The sequence below is a fragment of the Leptonotus elevatus genome, chromosome 11 (assembly GCF_054856555.1).
Source record: "Leptonotus elevatus isolate MCC_2025b chromosome 11, RoL_Lele_1.0, whole genome shotgun sequence".
Lineage (NCBI taxonomy): Eukaryota > Metazoa > Chordata > Actinopteri > Syngnathiformes > Syngnathidae > Leptonotus > Leptonotus elevatus.
The window spans coordinates 22,194,439-22,216,519 of NC_141249.1; the positions used below are offsets into that span (position 1 = coordinate 22,194,439).

The 22,081-nt window shown below is 40.4% G+C and overlaps 2 protein-coding genes and 1 long non-coding RNA gene across 7 annotated transcripts; 2 read left to right on the forward strand and 1 right to left on the reverse strand.

Annotated features, from left to right (window-relative positions):
* The first annotated feature begins 582 nt into the window (after window positions 1-582).
* Window positions 583-15,331, forward strand: chd1l (chromodomain helicase DNA binding protein 1-like). Of its 4 annotated transcripts, none has more exons than XM_086089941.1 (25): window positions 631-751; window positions 857-969; window positions 1,368-1,474; window positions 1,562-1,667; window positions 1,738-1,769; window positions 2,353-2,434; window positions 2,523-2,685; window positions 2,755-2,910; window positions 2,975-3,067; window positions 3,163-3,259; window positions 4,486-4,559; window positions 4,627-4,737; window positions 5,339-5,453; window positions 5,847-6,000; window positions 7,072-7,246; window positions 7,526-7,671; window positions 8,052-8,203; window positions 8,357-8,568; window positions 9,695-9,793; window positions 10,806-10,876; window positions 10,971-11,085; window positions 12,402-12,510; window positions 13,510-13,737; window positions 14,556-14,640; window positions 14,737-15,331. In XM_086089941.1, the coding sequence occupies exons 1-25, from the start codon at window positions 658-660 to the stop codon at window positions 14,860-14,862; spliced, it is 3,015 nt and encodes a 1,004-aa protein (XP_085946067.1). In that variant the 5' UTR covers window positions 631-657; the 3' UTR covers window positions 14,863-15,331. The 4 variants fall into 4 exon arrangements, with proteins under 4 accessions (XP_085946065.1, XP_085946066.1, XP_085946067.1 ...); XM_086089942.1 differs by having other exon boundaries at window positions 14,740-15,331; XM_086089939.1 differs by having other exon boundaries at window positions 583-751; window positions 2,523-2,910.
* Window positions 1,129-20,422, reverse strand: LOC147166490 (uncharacterized). Its single transcript, XR_015096541.1, has 7 exons — window positions 20,215-20,422; window positions 9,677-9,774; window positions 8,312-8,585; window positions 8,022-8,120; window positions 2,225-3,248; window positions 1,519-1,588; window positions 1,129-1,436 (listed from the first exon to the last, which is right to left on the reverse strand). It is a non-coding gene; the product is annotated as an uncharacterized LOC147166490 (long non-coding RNA).
* On the forward strand, window positions 16,064-21,963 carry traf3ip2l (TRAF3 interacting protein 2-like). 2 transcript variants are annotated; one of them, XM_086089944.1, is made up of 10 exons: window positions 16,064-16,273; window positions 17,648-17,716; window positions 18,476-19,029; window positions 19,105-19,141; window positions 20,250-20,314; window positions 20,391-20,488; window positions 20,611-20,679; window positions 20,790-20,906; window positions 20,983-21,057; window positions 21,327-21,963. In XM_086089944.1, exons 2-10 carry the CDS (start codon window positions 17,670-17,672, stop codon window positions 21,471-21,473), a joined length of 1,209 nt encoding a protein of 402 aa, XP_085946070.1. In that variant the 5' UTR covers window positions 16,064-16,273; window positions 17,648-17,669; the 3' UTR covers window positions 21,474-21,963. The 2 variants fall into 2 exon arrangements, with proteins under 2 accessions (XP_085946070.1, XP_085946071.1); XM_086089945.1 differs by lacking the exon at window positions 17,648-17,716.
* Window positions 21,964-22,081: the final 118 nt, after the last annotated feature.

Genomic DNA, 22,081 nt, shown 5'->3' on the forward strand with positions numbered 1-22,081 from the left:
AGTGTAAAATAAAGCGTGAAAAAACACGTTATGATCATGGGCAAACCTCCGTATTTATTTTTTTCCAGCTCCAGTCCTGATATTGAAATATGATGCAAATGTTCAAGATTTTAAAAATGCGTGGCCACCAAAGGAGACAGTTGGCCAGAAGCGACTTGCAGAGTTTGGAGTTTGTTTGTTTTCTGCTTTTTTTTATTGGGCAAACAAATTCGACATTTGACATTTCAAACCACCCAAACATACCTTTTATATATCCGTATGAATAGCGAGTTTTGTGTTTTTACTTTTACTTTACAGTATTTAATTTTACTTTTCGCGCGAAGCAGGGCTGCTGAATAACATACTGCGTCACGTGACAAAGGCGGAAGTGTTTGACAGACCCGTCCGTATTTTTGGTATTTTTGTATCCCCTGCCTTGGAAACATGACTGAATTATTGCTAAAGATGGGAAAATACAAAAATGGGGCGCTTCTGTCTCGGAGAAACTCTCCGCGTTAGGATTTAAAATGCAACTTTTCGAGTGTCGGAGGAAGTTTGAATGACTTCCTGCATCACGTGACGAAGGCGGAAGTGTTTGACAGAGATGTCGGGGCATGGCGCTCAGACGTCACTCTTGTACGTACAGTAGTTTTGTTTTGTCCCCTCCGGTGAGGAATCATGGCGGAATTACTGCTTAAAATTAAAAACAGCGTTCCCGCCAAAAAGAAGACGACTTTGACTCAGAGCGACTTGCAGCGTTGGGGTTTAAAAGGTAACTTTTATCGCATGGCGTCAGCAAGTTTCAATGAGTTGATCCATTCGTTAAGGAAGCTAACCTGGACTTAAATGTCATTGGAGTGTTTTGGCGTTTAAACAGGGATCCAACTGAGAGTTTATCAGCTGCATGGCGTCCAGTGGCTGACTCAGTGCCTGAAGAACCAGCAAGGATGCATCCTGGGAGATGAGATGGGCTTGGGGAAAACTTGTCAGGTTCGAGACAATGAACGGTTACAAGTTGATGATGTTTAGATTACACCCAATTTCAGTAGACTAATAGTTAGTTGCTCCACAGTGTTGTGTGGATTCATGTATAGATTATAATGCAGTTTTAGTTTGAATGATAATCCATTTAATTGACAATGTGGTCACTCAGCGGTGTTGTGTGCATCTTTGTTTAGTTCAAATGATCTTCTAGCACATAGTGACGTGGTTGCTCCACAATTTTGTGTGGGGCCATGTATGCTATTTGCTTAATTTAAATCAGATTTTTACCTGACTGATACGTGGCCGCTCCGCAGTGTCGTAGAGTCCATGTGTAGTTTTCATCGCGTTCCGGCCGCGTCTGATATATGCTCACTCCACAATGTTGTTATGCTTTGCCCCTTCAGACCATCTCGCTGCTGTTGTACATGTCAGGCGCTCTTGATGTCAAAGGTCCATTTTTGGTACTTAGCCCGCTTTCGGTCATGGAAAATTGGAGGAGTGAGTTGGAACGGTAAAAATGTTCCAAGTCCGATATCATAAATTAGTCATGTTTACCTGTTAACAGTCTCAGTATTAGTTTTTTTTTTCTTCTTCCCAGCTTTGCGCCGTCTTTGACTGTGCTGTGCTACAAGGGAGACAAAGACAGACGTGTTGAGATTCAAGGGGACGCGCAGGACTTCCACGTTCTGCTCACCACATACGAGGTGGGCGAGCATGGACCAACGTTTGTGTGGAGTCTTCTGTTTTTTTTTTAAAAAATGGCCTGTTTTTCAGCTCTGCCTCAAAGATGCTTCCTTCCTGGGACGGTGAGTGTCTTCTCAAAAATTCAATTGTTGGATTTAAATTATAGTCATTTGTTTCGGTCACACTTATTTGTTCAAAAGTGTTCATATTTGTTGTTTTGTTAAATTATTGTTTACAATCAATAAGGATTGTTGATCGTCTTAAAACAAATAATGAAAAAAAGAAAAAATCATTTTTAATTGTTAAAATTGTCATTTTATGGATAAGTGTAATTAAATCTTCTATTTTATCTTATCACAAAGAAAAAAATACATACAATTGATCAATAATATGATCAAGTTTTCATAATGACATTACTATATAGAACTGTGTCTAATGGAAAAATAATTATTTTTCCCCATGGCTGATGGAATTATTATTTTTTTGATGGCAGAAAAAAACAGTTTTAGAAATTCAAATTCTCAATCAGAATTCCAAGTGCAGAAACTGAAATTCGGACTTTCAAATTCAAACTCACGTGGCACAAATTCTGCTTCCAAGCACTTCCCAAATGTGAGCTGTGAAGTTTGATGAAGACTGTAATTTGACCACTTGTCCACTTGGTGGCGCCCCCGTTCTGTTTCATTTCATTTTTCCCTTCCTCAGGTGGAAGTGGAAAGTTGCGGTCGTCGACGAGGCTCACCGACTCAAGAACCAGAGCTCTCTTCTCCGCAAGACCCTGATGAATGTACGTGTTGGCGCCATCGCCATCATCATCATCATCATCATCATCATCATCATCATCATCATCATCATCATTATGACTTCCTGTCCAGTTCTCAGTAGGCTTCCGGGTTCTGCTGACCGGCACGCCCATCCAGAACAACCTGCAGGAGCTCTACTCCCTGCTGAGTTTCATCCAGCCCGCCGTATTCTCGGAGGACGGCGCCGCCGACTTCGCCCGCTCCTACGCCGATGTGCGCCGTCGAGCTGCGCTTGGTATGATTGAACGCAGACGTTTTTCCCGTACAAGAGTCCGGACGTCCAAGGTTGCGTGTCGGCCCCCAGCCGCCGAGCTCCAGAGCGTCCTGGAGCCCTTCCTGCTGCGCCGGGTCAAGTCGGAGGTGGCGATGGACCTGCCCAAGAAGACGGAAGTGGTGGTCTACCACGGCATGTCGGCGCTGCAGAAGAAATACTACAAAGCCCTCCTGATGAAGGACGCCGGTGAGAGTGGTTGAGTTCATTTTGTCAGCTTCTCAGATCATTATATGATATTGTGTCTTTTAAGAGGCTTTTGCGAGCGACCAAAGCAGCAAGACTCGCCTGCTGAACATTCTGATGCAGCTGAGGAAGTGCGTGGACCACCCGTATCTGTTTGACGGTAAAGAATGTCAGATCACTTCAGGTGCAACGTCCGAGGTCCCGGTTAAGGATTCCATGTTTTTTTTTTTCTTTCTCGCCCTCGCCCTCGCCCAGGAGTGGAACCCGAGCCGTTTGAGATGGGGGAGCATCTGGTCGAAGCCAGCGGGAAACTCTGCCTCCTTGACGGCATGCTGGCATACCTGCAGCAAGGGTGCGCGACTTGTGAAATTAAATATGGAAACATTTCATCAAATATGCTCTAAAAAAAAAAAACAGTTGGGTCAAAAGCAACCTAATTATGAATCCAAAATGGATGGATCCACTTTTGGTTGTTTTATACAAAATGACCCGAGTCAAGGATCTGACCGATGTTTTACACTAAAAGACTCATTTCTTGACTCAAAAGTTGGGTCAAATAGAGGATCGGTCCTTTTTTAAAAATTTTTTTTTTACCCATAGTTGGGTTATTTTTGACCCAACTGTTTTTAGAGTGTGTAACAAAAAGAATTACATGTTCAGCGAAATGAATCAGCATTTCATAATCTAAATAAAAATGTTGTTACATGAATAAAAATGTAATTAGCTGAATAACATCCATGAAATAATTAAACCATTAATGAAGCAATTCAATAATTAAATACATTAACTTAATTAACATTCAATTAAACAAAACTGCAATTAAAAAATACAAAGTGATAAACCAATGGTTATTATTTAAAAAAAATTATAATAATTGAAAATGTATTTCATGCCAGTGCATTACCAAGCCAATAAATAATTACAAATTCAACTAAATAGAAATGCTATTAAGTAAATAAAAATGGCAATAAAAAACAAATTAAGTTAGAAATTCTGTCTAAATGTCATCAAATTAATCAAACTCTTAAAACTAACAGCACATTCAATAAATAAGTCAGAACTCAATGAAATAATGTCAAGTTTTGATATGTAACTAATTATAAAATAAATACAAATTCCATTAGATAAAGATATATATGTATATATATATATATCAATTTAATACTTTTTAATAATTTAATAATTTAATTTAGCAACTATGTAATAAATAATGTCGTAAATTACATTTTAAAAAGTCATTGAACAAAAATGTATGTAAACAAAGAACATATCTTTGAAATTATTGCAAATTCAGGTAAACAAAAATGCCCTTTAAAAAAAATCAATAACATTTTTAATAGATTTAAAAAAATAAGATTGCCATTAAAATGATAAAAATATTAATGTATGACAAATCCATGAAATAATTCAGCATTAATAATAATAAAAATCAGTAGTCCAAAAATTAACACTATATAATGAACTGATGGACTATTTTTGGTTATTTTACATTTATGGCTCAATTAAACTGGCTTCATATTGAATTTTGTCCCCTAAAACATGTTTAATTCGTATTTTTATGATTGTGCCCTCTTGCAGCGGCCATCGTGTTCTGCTCTTCTCCCAGATGACCAGGATGCTGGACATTCTTCAGGACTACATGGAGTTCAGAGGTCAGCGTGACGCGGCCGGCCAACGCTCAAGGCGTACCTAATATTGTGGTCTACTTTTCGGCGGCAGGCTATAGCTACGAGCGTCTGGACGGCTCGGTCCGCGGCGAAGAACGGAACCTGGCGGTGAAGAACTTCAGCAGCAGGGACGTTTTTGTCTTCCTGCTCAGCACCAAAGCAGGTGAACGCGCACGCTCCTCAGATTTTGCATCTTCAGCTAAAAACGTGTGCGCTCGTGATGACAGCAGATAAAGAGTTTGCGGCGGGATGAAAACAAGGCCATCGCGCCGTGTCAAACGCAACCACTTCCTGTCACGTGCCAGATAGCGTTCGGCCTTCAAGTCCATCCGCTCTCCATGACACTTGAAATGGAAAGTCGGTACGAAGGCTCATTTCGTTTAGCGTCCTTTATGCTAAGCTGGCATTAGCCTCTAGCCACAGGCAGGTTGTGCGTTTGCTTGCTGGGCTTTCAGTGGGGATTTATATGACTTAATACAGACTACGTAAAAACACATTATGCTGCGTTGCAACGTAAATATTCTGGAGCAGTTTATAATCAATATTGATCAAATAATGAGGACACAAATGGAAATCAATTATGTCATACTCACCACCACAGATGCTGATTATCAAATAAAGATAGGTTGACATGTTTTCTTACCGATTAGTAGTAGTCAAGGTTGCCAATAATTGGTATTTGGAGCCTTTTCCCCTCAAAATATGTTTCATTTATTACTATTTTAAAAAATTTATATAAATTGTGTGTGCGTTTGTGTGTGCAGGAGGCGTCGGCATGAACCTGACAGCCGCCGACACGGTTATTTTCATGGACAGCGACTTCAACCCTCAAAACGACCTGCAGGCAGCAGCACGCTGCCACCGGATTGGCCAGCACAGGTTATGTCATTCGTGTGGCGATGTCATCATTTAGTGTGGTGGGAAGTAAATAAATCAATCAAATCTAAAAAACTGAAATGCTGAAAAATTTCTCCGGAGTTCTCAGTATGACATAACTCTCTGTCTTTGCATGTTTTTTAGCAATTAGCATTACATTAACATTAGGGGTGGGTATCTTTTGACTGTCTCACGATTCAATGACGATTTTTGGGTCTGCGATTCGATTCAGGATCGATTTTCAATTCAGAAGGATTTTTGATTCAAAATGATTTGATTGACAACGATTTTTTTGCTTCAATTCATAGATGTGCAAAGAATCGTCATGACCTACTCCAGTCTGACGCGCTAATGCTAATTAGCGCACTACTCTCATTCGTGAACTCTTGTTTGCAGGCCGGTGAAGGTCATCCGCCTGCTGGCCCGAGACACGGTGGAGGAGATCATGTACTCGCGCGCCGTGTCCAAGCTGGAGCTCACCAACACGGTGATTGAAGAGGGACGATTCTCCCTGCTGGAGCGCGCGCAGTCTGCGGCGGCGGGACTGCATGTGAGCGCAACACGCACACACCTGGTGCTGTGGATATTTAATCAAGGAGATAAAATATTGATACTATATTGCTGATTTTTCGTGGCTAAATTTAGTAAAGGTCTTAAATATTTTCCTGTGGTCTTAAATCTTTATTTTTTTTGCCTTAACAATATTGAGTCTCTATTGTTCCCTCCTATTTGTCAAATAACTTGAGAGATTGCCCACATGGCAGTTACACCCCATTAATTAAGGAGAGGTCTTAAATTTTTCCACCTGGTCTTAAACTTTTCTTCTTTTTTGGGGGGTGGGGGGGGTCTTAAATTAGGCTTCTGTAAGCAAAATATTGTTACAAAATGACTACAAATATTGTAATATTATACTGATAACTTGAGAAGTAATAATAAATATATGAGGACACAAATGGAACATTTAACTCATTCACTGCCATTGACGGTTATAGACCCCAAATATTAATTTGAACTATTTCTATTAGTTTAACATTTTTTTCCACTTTTGTTAACAAGAGTATGAAAACCTATAATTTTTTATTGTACATTTAAAGCAGATATAAAATTTGTGATTAATTGTGAGTTAACTCGTGAAGTCATGCAATTAATTACGATAAAAAAAATTAATCGCCTGACGCTCCTAATTTTTAATAATCTTTTTTTTTTATCTCGTCAGGCGATTACATTTTTAAATTGTAATCAATCGCATGACTTCAATAGTTAACTCACGATTAAATTAAACATACATTTTATATCTGTTCTAAATGTACAATAAAAAACATTTCTAGGTTTTCATACTCTTGTTAACAAAAGTGGGACATTTTTTAAACTAATATAAATAGTTCAAATGAATTTTTGACGTCAATGGCAGTGAATTAGTTCATTTATAGGCGCCTTTCAAGACACTCAAGGTCACGGTACACCAAAATAAAAGTCAAAAAAATGTGAGTGTCTCACAGTGGTCTTTAAATTCGCAAATGTCTGTCCATCGCAAATATGGACAAATTAGTCCATATTGCCCACATAGAGGCCTTTTATTATTTGATTTTTTTCATGTCGTCTCAAATGTGCCTTCCTTTAGCTGAGCGAGATCTTGAAGTTTGGTGTGGACAAGCTGCTGTTTTCCGACGAAAGCTCGGTCCACGATGTGAAACTGGAGAAGATTCTGGGCGCGTCACGCGACGGTCATTGGACGGTCGATCAAGATGTGGCCGGCGAAGACGAGGAAGACAGTGACTCGGAATCTGACGGGCAAAGTATGGCAAATTTGCTTCACAATTTTAACGTTTAAAGGGAATGAAAGGGATAAAAAAAATACTCTTTTTTTTTTTAATTCACTGGCAGCCATTTTGACTGAAGCAATCCCCTTCGCTCCCGGCTGTTTGACTGGATTTTGACTGATTTTGCAAGGCCCACACAATATTGTGTTCTATTGTTATAAAAACATGGAACCTACCAAAAGAAAGATTAAGGAGGTTGGGTTTGAATGAGTTAATATGACCAATGATAAACCAGGGGTGCGATTTTCCTCCCAGGTCACATGTACTTCTTCGAGGGCAAAGATTACAGCAAGGACCCCAGCTCGGAGGACCAGAGGAAGTTCGAGCGCCTGCTGGAGGAACAACTCGACGAGACGCAGAAAGCCGGCGGGGAAGGACCAAGTCTACGAAACAAAACCGACGTACGAGTTTCTCATGACTACGTATCACAGGTGGCAAAACCTTGCCACAGTTTGGCTTTAGCCCCTTTTGCTAGCTAGCTAGCTAGCTTCTTAGCACCATGGGAACTAGCTAGGGAGCTAGCTAGCTAGCACCTGCGGCTAAAGCCAAACTGTGGCAGGTTTTTGACTTTCTGGACCACCTCTGCTACTTATGTACGCACAACGGACAAAAGTATTGAGACACACATCAGTTCACGAACTGATCCGAGGTCGCAGCGCTCCCCTGAATCCTCATTTTGAGTTGGAGTTTGGACAAATCTGATTTCGAGTACCAAGAATGTAACGTGCTGCAAATGGTGTTTTGATAGCACCTGTTTTAACGACCACCGTCCTCCTTCCAGGTGTCGTCAGCAACGGGGCTCATCTTCCCAACCAGGAAGCGGCGCCCTCTCACGGGGGCGGAGCTGGAGCTGCGGCGGCGGAAGCGCGAGGAGGCGGCGGCCAAGCGGGCCAAATACGAGGCAGACGCCAAGAAGAAGCAGGAGGAGAAAAAGTAAAAGATTTGTCTGTTTGTGTAATGTTCGTTACATTTTCTGGTATCGTTCATTGTAAGTAAATAATTTTGAGACTACTTAAGTGAAATTGGCTAAATGAGGTTTACATTGAGGTTCTTCCATCTTGTAGTCAAAGTTGTCGTCCGATGCAGGATGGCGTGGTGGGCGTCCAACGGCTACCGATCCCGCTGCCTGAAGTCTGCGGACAGCGAGGAAGACGAAGAGGAGGAAGATGAGGAAGATGAGGAGGACCGCAGCAGCGTGAGCTCGGCCGACTCGGATAGCGGCGCCATCCACTACGTCCTGGGAGACGTGACGCATCCTCATGCCGCGCGCGGGGACGCCATCATCGTCCACTGCGTCGGTATGTGCCGCCCTCTCCTGATGATGTCATCACATTCACCCCATATTCATAAGAGGGGAGAGCGCCATTTTGTAGTGTTATTCAGAAATGGAGTGAGAATGTTGTTAAGGGTGTCCAATAGGGGATCTTTGACTGTTTCACGATTCCATTCCGATTTTTGGGCCTGCGATTCGATTCTCGATTTAAAATGATTTGATTGACATTGATTTCTGCTTCAATTTATAGATGTGCAACGAATCCTCATGATCTACTCCAGTCTGACTCGCTAATGCTAATTAGCGCGCTACTCGCTGCACTTTTATCACTCAAAAGAACGGCTCCACACTGCAAAAAAACTACTTTTATTGGAATAACTTGATCGTGACTTTTTCCCTTTACTCTCCATTGTGGCTACAACTTAACTGTGTATCAGGACGCGCGGAACCACAGTGCCCCTACGTGGCCAAATCGGGTACAACATGAACAGCGCTCCAAATACAGGCACTCACAAACTAGGGCAAGACGGTATAAAATCTATTTTGGGACATTTCAAATCGATTCTGAATCGTACTAAATGAGAATCGCAATTCTTATGAGAATTTTTTTTTTTTGGGCACAACTCATTTTCATTGCGGGCCGCATTGTTGGGTGGAAATAAATTATGAAATGTTTCCATTAGGGGTCTCAGGTGGTTACATTTTTTTTTTTTTGTAATTAATCGCATGACTTCAACAGTTTGATATCTGTTCTAAATGTACAATCAAATATTTTTTTCATACTCTTGTTAACATAAAAAAATGGAAAAAATGCTAAACTAATTGAAATGTCATAAGATTGAGTTAAAATGAAAAAGATATACAGTACATTGAAAACCGAGTGACATTGACTTGTGTTGAGGTCATTTTTCTGCCACGAGATGGCATAATTGAATTTGTAAGACCTTGGTGACAGCTCAGTGCATTTTTCTTTTCACATTAAGAGCTATCGAATCTTGAACATGAAGTAACTTGTGAAATTGTGCACATTTGTGAAATGGCACGTGACCACCAGTCTTCACAAATATATGCATCATTTATTACTGCAAAATTTGAATGTGGACGTGTCCGAATCCCTGTGATGATACACTTACTCTACTTGTTGCTGTTAGATGACTCAGGCTGGTGGGGGAAGGGCGGCTTGTTTACCGCGCTGGAGGTGCGGTCGGATGAACCTCGGCGGCAGTACGAGCTGGCAGGAGAGATGAAAGGTAAGAGAGGGTGTGGAAAAAAGAAAAAGAAAGTACTTTCCTTAGGATACATTCGGAGGTGAAATCAGAAAACCGGAAGCTGCATTTGTTTTGGAAATTTGATGGAATTCTTATAAAAGTGTTTTAAATTTGTAGATGCCCTGTTTCATAGCGTAGTAGTAATGGTGCCCACCCAAAAACAAAAGACATTGTGATATAATATTGAAAAAAGTAAGTCGTTTTAAAAAGTTTGTGCATTGAGCTTATTTAAACAAAATGTTATCACAAAATGTTTTAAAGACTTGTGATATGATATCACGAACGTATTGGCGTCAGGTTTATGGAAGGAGAGGTCTTACTTAGTCTTGGTCTTTAAAAGTCATTAATTTGGCCTTTAGGACAAATTAACAAAATGTCTGAAAAGCTTAGCTGTAATTGCTAACATATTGCCTATTCCTAGTCCTCACATTTAACTCATTTGCTCCCAAAAACGTAAAAAATATGTTCTATTTTAAATATTGCAATGGTCCCAAAGACGTAATTTTACGTTTTTTAATGCTAGAGCATACAAAAGGCTTTGATGCAGCCTCTAAACTGAAGAGGTGGCTTAAAGCAATGGTAGTTATTAAAAAAAAAGTGTTTGCAAACAAGCTCTTTTTCCCAGTGTTTTCAACAGATTTGTGAATAATGATGAAACTTAGCTATATTCTAATGCTAATTGTTGCAAAATTGAAACCGATAGAAATATATATTTTTTCCTGATTAAAGAACAGACTCTAATCTTTCTTTTGGCAGCTTCCATGTTTTTATAGCAATAAAACACAATATTCTGTGGGCCTTGCAAGAGTTCAAAGCAAGGATGGTGAAGCGGCATTTAGCGGTTGTGCTGCATGCAAAGACGTTTTAAAAGTCATAAATTTGGATCCTTAAGAAATGTCAGTATTGCGAATGTGGTAACCACTTTGATCACATTTAAATTTGATGGCAAAGGTCTTAACACAAGTCTTAAATACGAGATGCTTCCACTCCACAGACTTGGATCTTGCTAGCGTGCTGTTTTTCCCCATCGATGACAAACAGTCGCGACTGGACGGGAATGATCACGTAAGTTCCGAGCATCGACTCGCGCGTGATTTCCATTTTGATAAGAGCCAGCGTGCGGCGTTTATGACATCATCGCATTGCGTTCCCTCCTCAGTTGGCTCTCATCGTCGCGCAGCAGCGAGACAAAGCCAACAAGTTGTCGGGCATTTTTCTGACGGCGCTCGACGAAGGCCTGAGGAAGATTCACGCCGTCGCCAAACGGAATCAAGGTGGAAATGCACTTCATTAGGGACACCGGCAGTAAATAAATACGACTTACTTTTCCAAAGTGTTTTTTTTTTAGGAGGGAGTTTATTTGTAGAAGATTTGTATTTTTATTTTTACAAGAGTATAAGGTAGTAATCTTAGTTGTGTTTTAATATTTAACAAGAATTAATAAAGTCAGGTTTTTTCAAATATTCTAATATTATGAAAATCGTTTTAATAACGTTTTATTTGTTTTATGGGAATACTTTCTTATTTTTTCTGGAGTAAAGTTTAAAAAAAAAAAATCTAGAAAAAAAGTTATTTTCTAAGAATAGAGCCGTATCTTTTTTGAGGATTTTTATGAATAAGTTTAGAAAAATTCAAGAAAAAAAATCAATAATTTCTTCAGCATTAAGTTGAATTTTTAAGATATTTTTATTTTATTTTCAAGATTGAAAGGTCATATTTTTAGTATATGTGGTCATTTGTGTCTTATTGTTGCGAGATGTTTACGTCATGTTTTTTTTTACTAAAGGCGTATATTTTTCAAGAAAAAAGTCATGACAATAATTAATTGTTTGACGAGAATAATAATTTGAGAATAAATTAAGTTTTTTAATTCACTCATTTTTAAGAAAAAGCTCAGAATATTAGAATAAAGTTATTTACACGAGAATAGTTTTTTTGTTTTTCAAGAAAAAGATTACAAGAATACATAACAGTATAGTTTTATTTTTATGAGAGTAAGTTCATATTTTCTACTGGAAAAAAGTCTTAATCTTAAAAGGATCTTATTTTCATGAGAATTTATTTATTATTTTTATTAATTTAATTTTAAAGAATCCTGGTAAAGGTCATAATATAGTAAGTCTTAATCTCACAAGAATAAAGTCATTAAAGTCAAATTTTAGTAATTTTTTTTTTATGTTTATCTTCACTACTTACTTCACTGGAGAAAATGTTTAAAAAAGTTGATTACAAAAATCACATCATATTTTGTCATTTTTCCTGTTTGAGGAGAATTGCGCATTCTTTTGTTTGTACTATTGTAACCCCCGAGCGTGTTTTTCTGTCATAACTGTTGTCGGTCCGACACGTTTTGGAGTTTCACGCAGTGCAGGTTTGAGCAACATTTTCAATTGCTGAGAAAGCTGTTGTCGTGGTGGCGGCGCTTTTTCTTCGCGGTTAGACTTGACTGACGGGATGTGCTGGGACATTTACACGCCCCCCCCGTCGCGGTGCCTCTGTAGCTACACTGGAATGCGCGCTGGAAGATTACACGGTTGGCTGATACTTGTAGAGGGAAGATGAAAAATGCTGTTTTGTTTTGGTCCTCAAGCCAGCGTGCACCTGCCTCGCATCGGCCACGCCACCAAGGGCTTCAACTGGTACGGCACCGAGCGTCTGATCAGGAAACATCTGGCGTCCAGAGGCATCCCCACGTTCATGTATCCTTTTTGGCAGCAGGCCACAACTTCACGACTGTTCACACACGCACATGTTTCAGTGTCGGGGCGGTGGGGGCGGGGCCTTATACATGTGCCAGAGCGTTTCATAAGGTGCGACATTCTAAAAGTACGTTGAATTTGGGTTTCATATTTTTTATTTTAGTTTGTAGTTTTTCTCAAATCAAGTTTTACTTCTTGCCTTACATTCTTTTCTTTTTTTTTTGCTTTGTATGTTTTTTATTTTAATTCATAAGTTTATTTGTATTGTATTTGTAGTTTCTTGCCTTGTATTTTTATTCATTCATTATTAAGGCTATTTTTCTTATTTTTGGGCCTTGCATTGTTATTGTTATATTATGCATTACTTATTGCACCGTCATTTTTATTTTGCATTTATTTTATTCCCCTTATTTATTTATTTATCCAGTCATTTTAGGTTGTTTTCTGTTTGTATTTCAAATTATAATTTTTGGGGCTCCCGCCCCCCTCTTGTATTTATTTGTCTTCTATTATATTCCCCCCAATTTTATTTTATTTTTTATTTCTACTTTTTTGGCCTTATTTCCTCATTTGTAGTTTACTGTTTTTATTAATATTACTATAATTATGTATTTATTCATTTGTTTCATTTTGGGGATTTTACTTTCAATGTTAAACATATTTGATAGCTTATTTTTTAGTCCTTTTCACAATGTGTGCGCTCATTTTTTTTCAATCGTTATGTATTATGCAAAAACTGATGCTAAAAAAAAAACTGGAGAAAAAAAGTAGGCCACTTGTAAGTCAAGATGTACTTGCATGAATTCTTGTCGTTTTAGCCAACATTATCCAAAAATATATTTCATCATCAATTTAGCACGTTGCTGCTTTATTCCCATAGAAAGTTCCCAACATTGAAAATACTCCAGACTTTGCAACCCTAGCAAAATGGCCGCCATCAACAAGATCTCCCTTGAAACTGCCCTTTTGAACTCCTTCTTCCCTTAACATGGCTGACAGATACTATCACAGTCGCAGCGGCAAAAAGACGGCCGGCGCCCCCGCCACCTCTTCAGCTTCCTTCCCAAAAGCGCAACGCTCGGCCGCCGGCGCCGCAGACGCACAAGAGGCAGGACCGTCGACCTCCCCCGGGACCTCCCCCGAGCTGCCGTGTTTCATGAGGGGCATCCGTGTCTTTTTCTACAACCTGACGGCAACGGACAGGAAGAGACTGGCCCGCTACCTCATCACATATCCTTGATAACGGCCAATTTGCACAGCAGAAATAAACACAAACATTAGAAATGATGTCCCTCAAGTCACTGTAAGCAATTAATTTTTTTCTATATTTTTAATGCAAGACTCATTCAAACAGATGTGAGACCATTTTAAGACTATAGCGTTTTTGTAAAAATGTTATTATTCTCTTGCCGATGGCGAGACTTGACCTGGCTTTATGCCATCGCGATCTCGAGGAATTTGAGGTTTTCATCCATGAAGGCAGTAAGTAGCTGGCCTTCATCTGCCCGGTTTGCAACGAACAGATCCCGTTTTGAGAAGCTCGCCATAGATAGCACCAACTGTACTGCCGTAGCACTCGCTAAGCTAACGTAGCACCGAACTTAGCATAGCGCGCTAAGTTAGTACATCATAACTGGTAGGTATGACCTGGACTTAATTTCACCAATTTAACAATTATATGCACAAAATGGCGGCATGAATTCCAGGAGAAGACAACTTTCTTTGCTATGTTATGCTAGCTAGCTTAACATTAGCGAAGAAAGATGTCTTCTAGCTAGCGCCGTAACTCTATTAACTGCATCACCAATTTAACAATTATATGCACAAAATGGCGGCATGAACTCCGGGAGAAGACTACTTTCTTTTGCTGTTATGCTAGCTAGCCTAATATTAGCGAAGAAAAATGTCTTGTAGCTAGCTTCATAACTTATCGCTCCCCAACCGCTTATTTTAATTTCATTCAACTCTTGTTCTTTGGGTTTATGTTTGGTTTAGTGATTTTCCTTCTTGCATTATACTTCATTTGGGTTTCCTTAGCCGCAATGCACTTATGACGGCGACGAAGAGGAGGTGATGAGCGGCGAGGTCACGCACATCGTCGCCGAGGTGGAGCACGAGGTCCATTCTCAGGTTCGCCACGGGAACGTTGGCCTCACTCACGACATGCGCGCAGACGTTAATGTGGTTATTTGTGCTGCTTTTGGTTTTTTTTCTCACGTGCGAAAGCAGGAGCTGCGGGAGCTGACGCGCCGCTACGATCGGGCCGTGCCGGTTCGCAAGGCCTGGCTGGAGGCCTGCTTCTCCCAACAGAAACAAGTCCACGGCGCACTCTTCACACACGTGCTCGCGTGAATACCCGACGACGCGCAGGAACTGCCATGAATTGGTTTACAACTGGATTGTGACGTCACTATTGGTATCAAAGAATGTGTGTCGAAGTGCCTCAGGGATCTGCGCTTGGACCATTATTGTTCAGACTTGTTTCCCTAACAACAAGATCGGCAACTGGAGAAGACTGAAGGTCTTTGAATTCTTCTTCGTCGTCGTCTTGTTGCATCAGCCTGTGTGCTTACAATCACATCCTGTGTAATTGAGACAGAAACTGCTCACCTTCAATGACTTTTGCAGCACTATGTAAATAATGTAAATGTGATTTTACACTGCTTCTGCAAACATTCACATTAACTCATTCACTGCCATTGACAACTATAGACGTCAAAAATTAATTTGCACTATTTCTATTAGTTTAATATTTTTCCCCATTTTTCCCCGAAAACCTAGAATTTTTTTAAATTGTATTCGAACAGATATAAAATGTCTGATTAATCGTGAGTTAATTAGTGAAGTCATGCGATTAATTACGATTAAAAAAAAATCACCTGACGCTCCTAATTTTTTAATAATCTTTTCTTTTAAAAAAAGATTTAAAAAAATAATTACAATATATATATATTTTTAAAGATTATTAAAAATTAGGTGCGTCAGGTGATTATTTTTTTTAAATTGTAAATAATCGCATGACTTCACTAGTTAACTCACGATTAATCACAAATTTTATATCTGTTGTAAATGTACATAAAAAAATCTAGGTTTTCATACTCTTGTTAACAAAAGTGGGGGAAAAATCTTTAAACTAACAGAAATAGTTCAAATGAAATGTTGTTGTTTATAGCCGTTAATGGCAGTGAATGAGTTAAAGTACAGTAAGGATAAGCAGTAACATAAATATGCCTAATAAAAATGTCAATATTTAAATAGTCATATTTCATAGTAAAGTCTAATTTCAGGAAAAAGGGACAGGCAACAAACGCTATTTTTGCAGTGTTGAAGGTACCGGTAGTTTACTCTTTTAAATTGTGGTCATGTTGCATGCAGATCAATGTGCAGGATACTTTCCTTATAATAATAATAATAATAATAATAATAATAAATGACCCCAACAAATGGCAGCAATCCCATGCATGTCTCCAGATATGGGCCCACGTGTTGTGTAAAGTTGAGTAAATACCGTCACACTGCGTGGGAAGTAGGCGGCAGGCGTTACTTGGCGGAATACCACAAACAGACAAGCGAGTGCGCCTCCGCTCACATCGGCTCAAGATTGAAGCCAGCGAACGTCTCCCGCGTGAGCCCGGAGACACAAGACCACAAAGCGGAACGTTTCTCACAAAGTCGCCGCCGGGCGAGCTGCTTTTTTTTTCCGCGCGGGAGATTCGGCGTCGCCTGTAACGATTCTCACAACAGCCACAGGCAAGGAACGACGGTAAGACACGTTTTTCAATTTTTCCCCTCGTAGCTTTTATGCAGCTGTAACCTCACAGGTTAAAAAAAGAAAAAAAGTAGTAAGATATTGTAATAACCGAGAGAACCTTCTGGAACATTTCTTTCTTGTAAGCACTTGAACAATATAAGAGAAAAAAAGATGGAAGTCACATACGTAAACCACAAATGTCATTTTAAAAGTCACTTTACATGTTATTTAATTTTTTTTTTAAATGACAAAATTGCCTCGACCACTCGAGATGGCGAATTGCAACGACTTTACTTTTTAACATGAAATAACTTCATTGTGTTGACCTGTGTGGGCAATTGTCATCAAACGACAAAAGTGTTTTGCGATGGACGTCACCGCGCGTGGGCCAAGTGTGTCCATGACTTCAAATACGCAAAGAAAGTCCCGGTGTTTGGACCGACTTCTTGTCTTTCTATCTTTGCGGGCACGCGCCTCGACATTCTGTGCGATGGCGGGGATGGTTTACTGGTAAACGCACGGCGACAACAAAAAGTTGGAATACTGTATCGAAAACAACCACACGACTTTGCCTTGGGGCAACTTAAGTCAATCATGGAAAACGCCACAGACAGCTAGGCTAACAAATAGCATCCGTGTTTTTGTTCTAGAGCGTTTCCTGCATGCCTCCATGACGCGACACAACAAGAAATAATTAGTCAGACATAAAAGTTGGAAAATTGGGTAATCGTTAAGAATACGCAGGCAACGAGGAATGTCGTTAATTGATCACATTCCTTGTGTTTTGCGCTACTTGTTATATATTACATTTCAAATAAAACTTTCATGGATACTGGTCACTACAGCAGCTATTCAAAAGTTGCTTTCTTCTATTGAAAATAATCTTTAAAAAAAAAATACTGACGTTATCATTCATATATTAAAAGAGCTACAGCGGAAGTCAAGTCTGCTAGCTGCCATTTTATGCAAAAACTTGAAAATATATTTTATTGTACATTTACAACAGCTATAATATGCGATCAATTTACCAATAATCCAGATTAAACTGGAAATGATGCGGTTAATTATCGAGGGAAATTAACATCAAAGTGCCCACGGGCCGACATTGCCAACGTCACACGAGTCTCGCGACTCACCTGTTTCTGGGTTTGGTCACATGACGTTTGCAATGCAAGCCCGAGGGCACTTCGATGTCGACAGCTTAAAGAGTGTAATTATTATTCCACGAACGCAATATTAATCAGAATACCGTCCTTCGGCAGTGGCGGCATATAGAATAGATTGCCAAGAACATTTTGGCCTCGAGTTCCTTTTCAAGAAAAAATTCTGGGAAAAAAAAGAGTTTTACCACTGAACTGAAAAAAGTACTTTTATTTTTGTGTGAAGTGCAGTGTGAACACACACATGGATGCGAGGAGGCGCAATCATGCTGCCAGCTTACAAACCTCCAAATAGGTGAGTCACGCACGAACATGCTTTTAAAATATTTGTTCACCCAAGTACAACAAAATCTTCTTACTGCTGATAATATAACATCGAGGAACTGATCAATTCGCTATAATTGAATCGTTAAATGGCTTCTGCAAAAATGAAAGCCTTAAACGGCATTAAGAAGCATTAAATATGTCATTAACAAATCTAAATACAATTGTTCATGCTTTATTTTAAATGCGGCATGTAAAGACGTCACGAGAACACAATTGAGCAATAATTAAAGTGATCAAAATTAAATGTATTTGTGGGGACTGGTGACTAATTAACAATCAAAAAAATGGCCTGTAGTCCACGAGTTGCTTCATGTTCCAAACACCAATTGCTTTGAATTTCAAAACTTGGGTGTTCCTGTCAATGTCCAACATGAAACACCAACGCCACCCAGTGGCAGAAAAATGACCTCAACACAAATCTATGACTTAATGCTTCACACTCACTGGTAACTGTAACTTCATGAATTATTTACTATAACATGACCAGCTCAATGAACTAAAAGATGCAAAGACATTTGTATGTGTATGAAAAACTTGAAAAAATAAATTTTATTGTACATTTAGAACTGCTAGAATGTGCGATATATATATATATATATATATATATATATATATATATATATATATCTTGGAGAACAAAAATGGACCCCAGCAGTCCTTTTTTTCCCCTGACAGTCTAAATAAGTTTAATTATAGAAATGGCTGACGTAAACGTGTCCCCGTCCAGTTGGTTCCCGCGCAACAGCAACACGCCCCAAGAGGACGATGAGACCATGAGCGCCGAACTGCCAGAAGTGACCGTCGCCCCCGAACTGGACTCGCCCCCCCTTTACGACCACTCCGGCGCCTCCTCTCGGCTCGGCATGCGGAGTTTGGAGCGGGAGCGGGACCGTGAGCCGGACGACCACTCCTACCCCGACCTGAGCTACCGTTCCTTCCCGCCCACTCCCTTCCCGAGCATGGCGGACGGCAGCTGGTCCCAGCAGCCCGGTTTCTCCGCCGACTGGTCGAGATATACCAGCAGCGAACCTCGGTCCGGGTCGAACCCCAAAGAACTCTGCAGCTGCTGCGGCGAGAGCTTCCGTTCCGGACACAAGTTGAGCCTGGAGCAGCCGTGCTCGCTGCGCTCGGAGCCGCCCAGCCGGCACCACACGCTGTCGCCGTACATGTGCTCGCCGCCGGGGGCCGCCTGCTGGGCCCAATGTCCTGGCGACACCCCATCCGGGGGGCCCGTCAAGCTGCCGTGGCCTCAGAACCGGGCCGCCTACGCCCCGCAGCACTGTGAGTCTCCACTTGTTGTTGCCGCTCCGATTTTACGGCGCTCTTCTCAGCTATGGTTGTGTTGTCAACACGCAGGTGACTGCAGATCACCCTGGGGCCGATTCACTCCCATGTGAGTTCGTTTTTTTGCTTTTGAATTCTTTCCACTCACGTAGATAGAAAGAAACCGTAGATACCGTAGAAAGATAAGAGCCGGGTATCGATTCTAATTTCCTCAATTTTAGCATGACAAAATTCCAAAACACACAGCAAAAGTGTTTAAGAAATGTCCAGACTTCATTCAGTTGAAAATCTGTGGAGGCAACTAAAGTTCAGGGTGATGACAAGAAGCGCTCATTGCTAAAGACGAATGGGCAAAAATATCAGCCGAGTCATGCAAAAAAAGCTGATATGGGATGCATTTTATTTGCCGTTATAGCCAATAAAGGCTTTTCTATTGATTTTTGAGGAGAAAGGTATGAATAATTTTGGACGTGCCACTTTTTGTTCAAATGTTCAGTATATAAAAGCTAAGGTCTAAGGTCTAAGGTCCAAGGTGCCCCGCCCCCCCCCCCCCAGGGAGACTGTAAAGCAATGTATGTCCCTCATCACAAAACAAACATTATTCAGCTCGTCACACACAATGTAAGCAACAAACGAGGGATACACTCTAAAAACAAACACGACGTGGCAAAGTGTATCGTACTATTATTCTAGGAAAAACCTCACCCACAATTATGTACGTACGGTTTCTATAAAAAGCCACCATGTGACACAAGCGTCAATACACATACCTCCTTAACATTTTTTTTGTTCAAATTGATGTAGAAATGTCTGAAAATTCCGCTGTTCTTCTCTGCATTCTTTCGTTGTGACTCACCGACTTCCGTGAGAGTGAAATTACCGTAATGGCGGTACTTTTTCTGTAAAGTAGGAGGGCTTAGCTTTCATTAGCGTTTAGCATTCTTCCTAAAAAATAAATAAATAAATAAATAAAAGGGACAAATTGTGTCCTGGGAGAGATTTCTATTTCCCCAGGACAGCTGGTAAAAAAAAAAGAAAAAAAAAGAGAATAATTCTGGGAAAAACTGGACAGGTGGCAACTCGACAATAGATACTAGCTAAGTGTTACTCAGCTAGCTAGCTAGTTAGCTAAGTGAGTGTCACTCGGCTAGATAAGATAGATAGATATTATAGATACGATACCATTTAGTTGTTTTTTTTGTTTTTTCCTCTGATAGTGGCCTCAGCGTTCCGCCCGCCGAGAAGCCGCCGACGGCCAGCATGCCGTTGTCCCTGGAGCAAAGTAAGCGGCCGACCCCCGCTCGTTAAGAGCAGCGGCGCTGGTCCCGTCTTGAACGTACTATTTGCCGCGTGTGCAGGGAGGGTGTTCGTGACCTACGAGGCGGACGACGACGCTCACGTCAACGAGATCATCAAGTTCGTGGCCCTGCTGCGACACAACGGCTTCGACACGCACGTACGTACGAGATTCGAAAATAAAATAAATAAATAAATAAATAAAAAGCTTCCTGTTAATGAGCTTTTTTTGTGACTGCAGTGCTTCTCAACTTGTGCTGTTATCAAACGCGCTGCTTTCAGATTGACATATTTGAGCAACAGTTCCGTAGCATCAGCAAGATCGACTTCATGGAGCGCTACCTCAGCCAGGTAAAATCAATCAATCAATCAATGAACCAATCAATCAATCAATCACCGCTACCTCTGGGGTTTTGACGAAGTGCGCCAACTGAATGGTGTCGTCTCGTCTGTCCCCTCAGAAGGAGTACCTGATCATCATCATCATCAGCCCCAAGTATCACGAGACTGTCACCGCCTCCCACGTCAGCTGCGACAACGACGAGAGGATGTGCAACACCGTCTACATCCACAAACAGGTCCAGAAAAAGCGTATTCGACAGAAACTTTACACCGGTTGGCTTCTTGTTGACGGTGTGGCTTCTTTTGGTTCAGCTTCAGAATGAGTTCATCCAGAACGGAAGCAAGAATTTCCGCTTCATTCCCATTTTGTTCCCCGGTGCGAAAAAGGTAAGACTGAATTAAATGTATTGTAATGGAATAATTGGCCATCTGATTTAATTGACTGATAATTGGCTCTTTTAAAATCGACCAATTTTGCAGCAACAAATTATGACATCTGGTGTGATCAAATGCATTTGACACAATAGCGAGAGAATGTTGAAAATAAAATGGGCCCCAGGCGGAGCCTTGGGGTACCCCATTGGTAACATCAAGAACAAACGAAATAGATCATCAACATTTTTATGTCATGGCATAAAATCGTTTGTTTCCCGCAGCGTCACGTTCCCAACTGGCTGCTGAACACGCACGTGTACGGTTGGCCGCGCGACCGCGACGACATCCTGCGACGGCTGATGAGGGTCGAGAAGTACAACCCGCCGCCCATCGGGGAACTGCCCACCATCGTGTCCATCCCCATATAGACCTTTTCTCAATAATGCTTGGAAACCTTCCTTCTGGGTGGCGAAAGTGATTTTGGAAGAAAACAAATCCAAATGCTGAAGTTACCATTCAAGCCAGTTTAGTCGATTTTGTCACCTGGACATGATGGTGAAAGGTTCTGTAGAACTTTCCGGTTGGTTTGATGAGCACATCCCAGCGTGTCACTGAGCTTCCTTGAATTTCCAGCAGGAGTGCCAAAAAGATAAAAATACATTTTTCATAAGTTCCTGGAATTTTGCATTGGAATTTATTTTTTAAATACTTTTTTTTTTTTTTTACATTGTTGTGTGTGTGTGTGTGTGTGTGGGTGTGTGTGTGTATCAGCATTTCAGAACTGTTGAATGAAATCTCATATTAAACATTTTTTGCAGTTTAAAAAAAAATGATTAGGAAATACAATCATTTTTGGATTAAAAAGTCTAAATGTACACAATGTGAAATCTTAAAAAATTAATAAATAAATAAACATGATTATGAAAGATGAAGAAACTAAAAAGTTTTGGGATAAAATGTTTTTGGGTGCAAAATATACATACATTGTAACTACCCTACAAAAGGTGTTTCCCCCTTTTAATTAAGTACAGTACAC

Coding starts and splice junctions, on each gene's coding strand:
- chd1l (XM_086089939.1), top strand. CDS start 658: ATGGCGGAATTACTGCTTAAAATTAAAAACAGCGTTCCCGCCAAAAAG. Junction 4,560..4,626: donor GGACTACATGGAGTTCAGAG/GTCAGCGTGACG, acceptor TTTCGGCGGCAG/GCTATAGCTACGAGCGTCTG. Junction 8,204..8,356: donor AAGAAGCAGGAGGAGAAAAA/GTAAAAGATTTG, acceptor CGTCCGATGCAG/GATGGCGTGGTGGGCGTCCA.
- traf3ip2l (XM_086089944.1), top strand. CDS start 17,670: ATGCGAGGAGGCGCAATCATGCTGCCAGCTTACAAACCTCCAAATAG. Junction 20,315..20,390: donor GCCGTTGTCCCTGGAGCAAA/GTAAGCGGCCGA, acceptor CCGCGTGTGCAG/GGAGGGTGTTCGTGACCTAC. Junction 21,058..21,326: donor TGTTCCCCGGTGCGAAAAAG/GTAAGACTGAAT, acceptor TGTTTCCCGCAG/CGTCACGTTCCCAACTGGCT.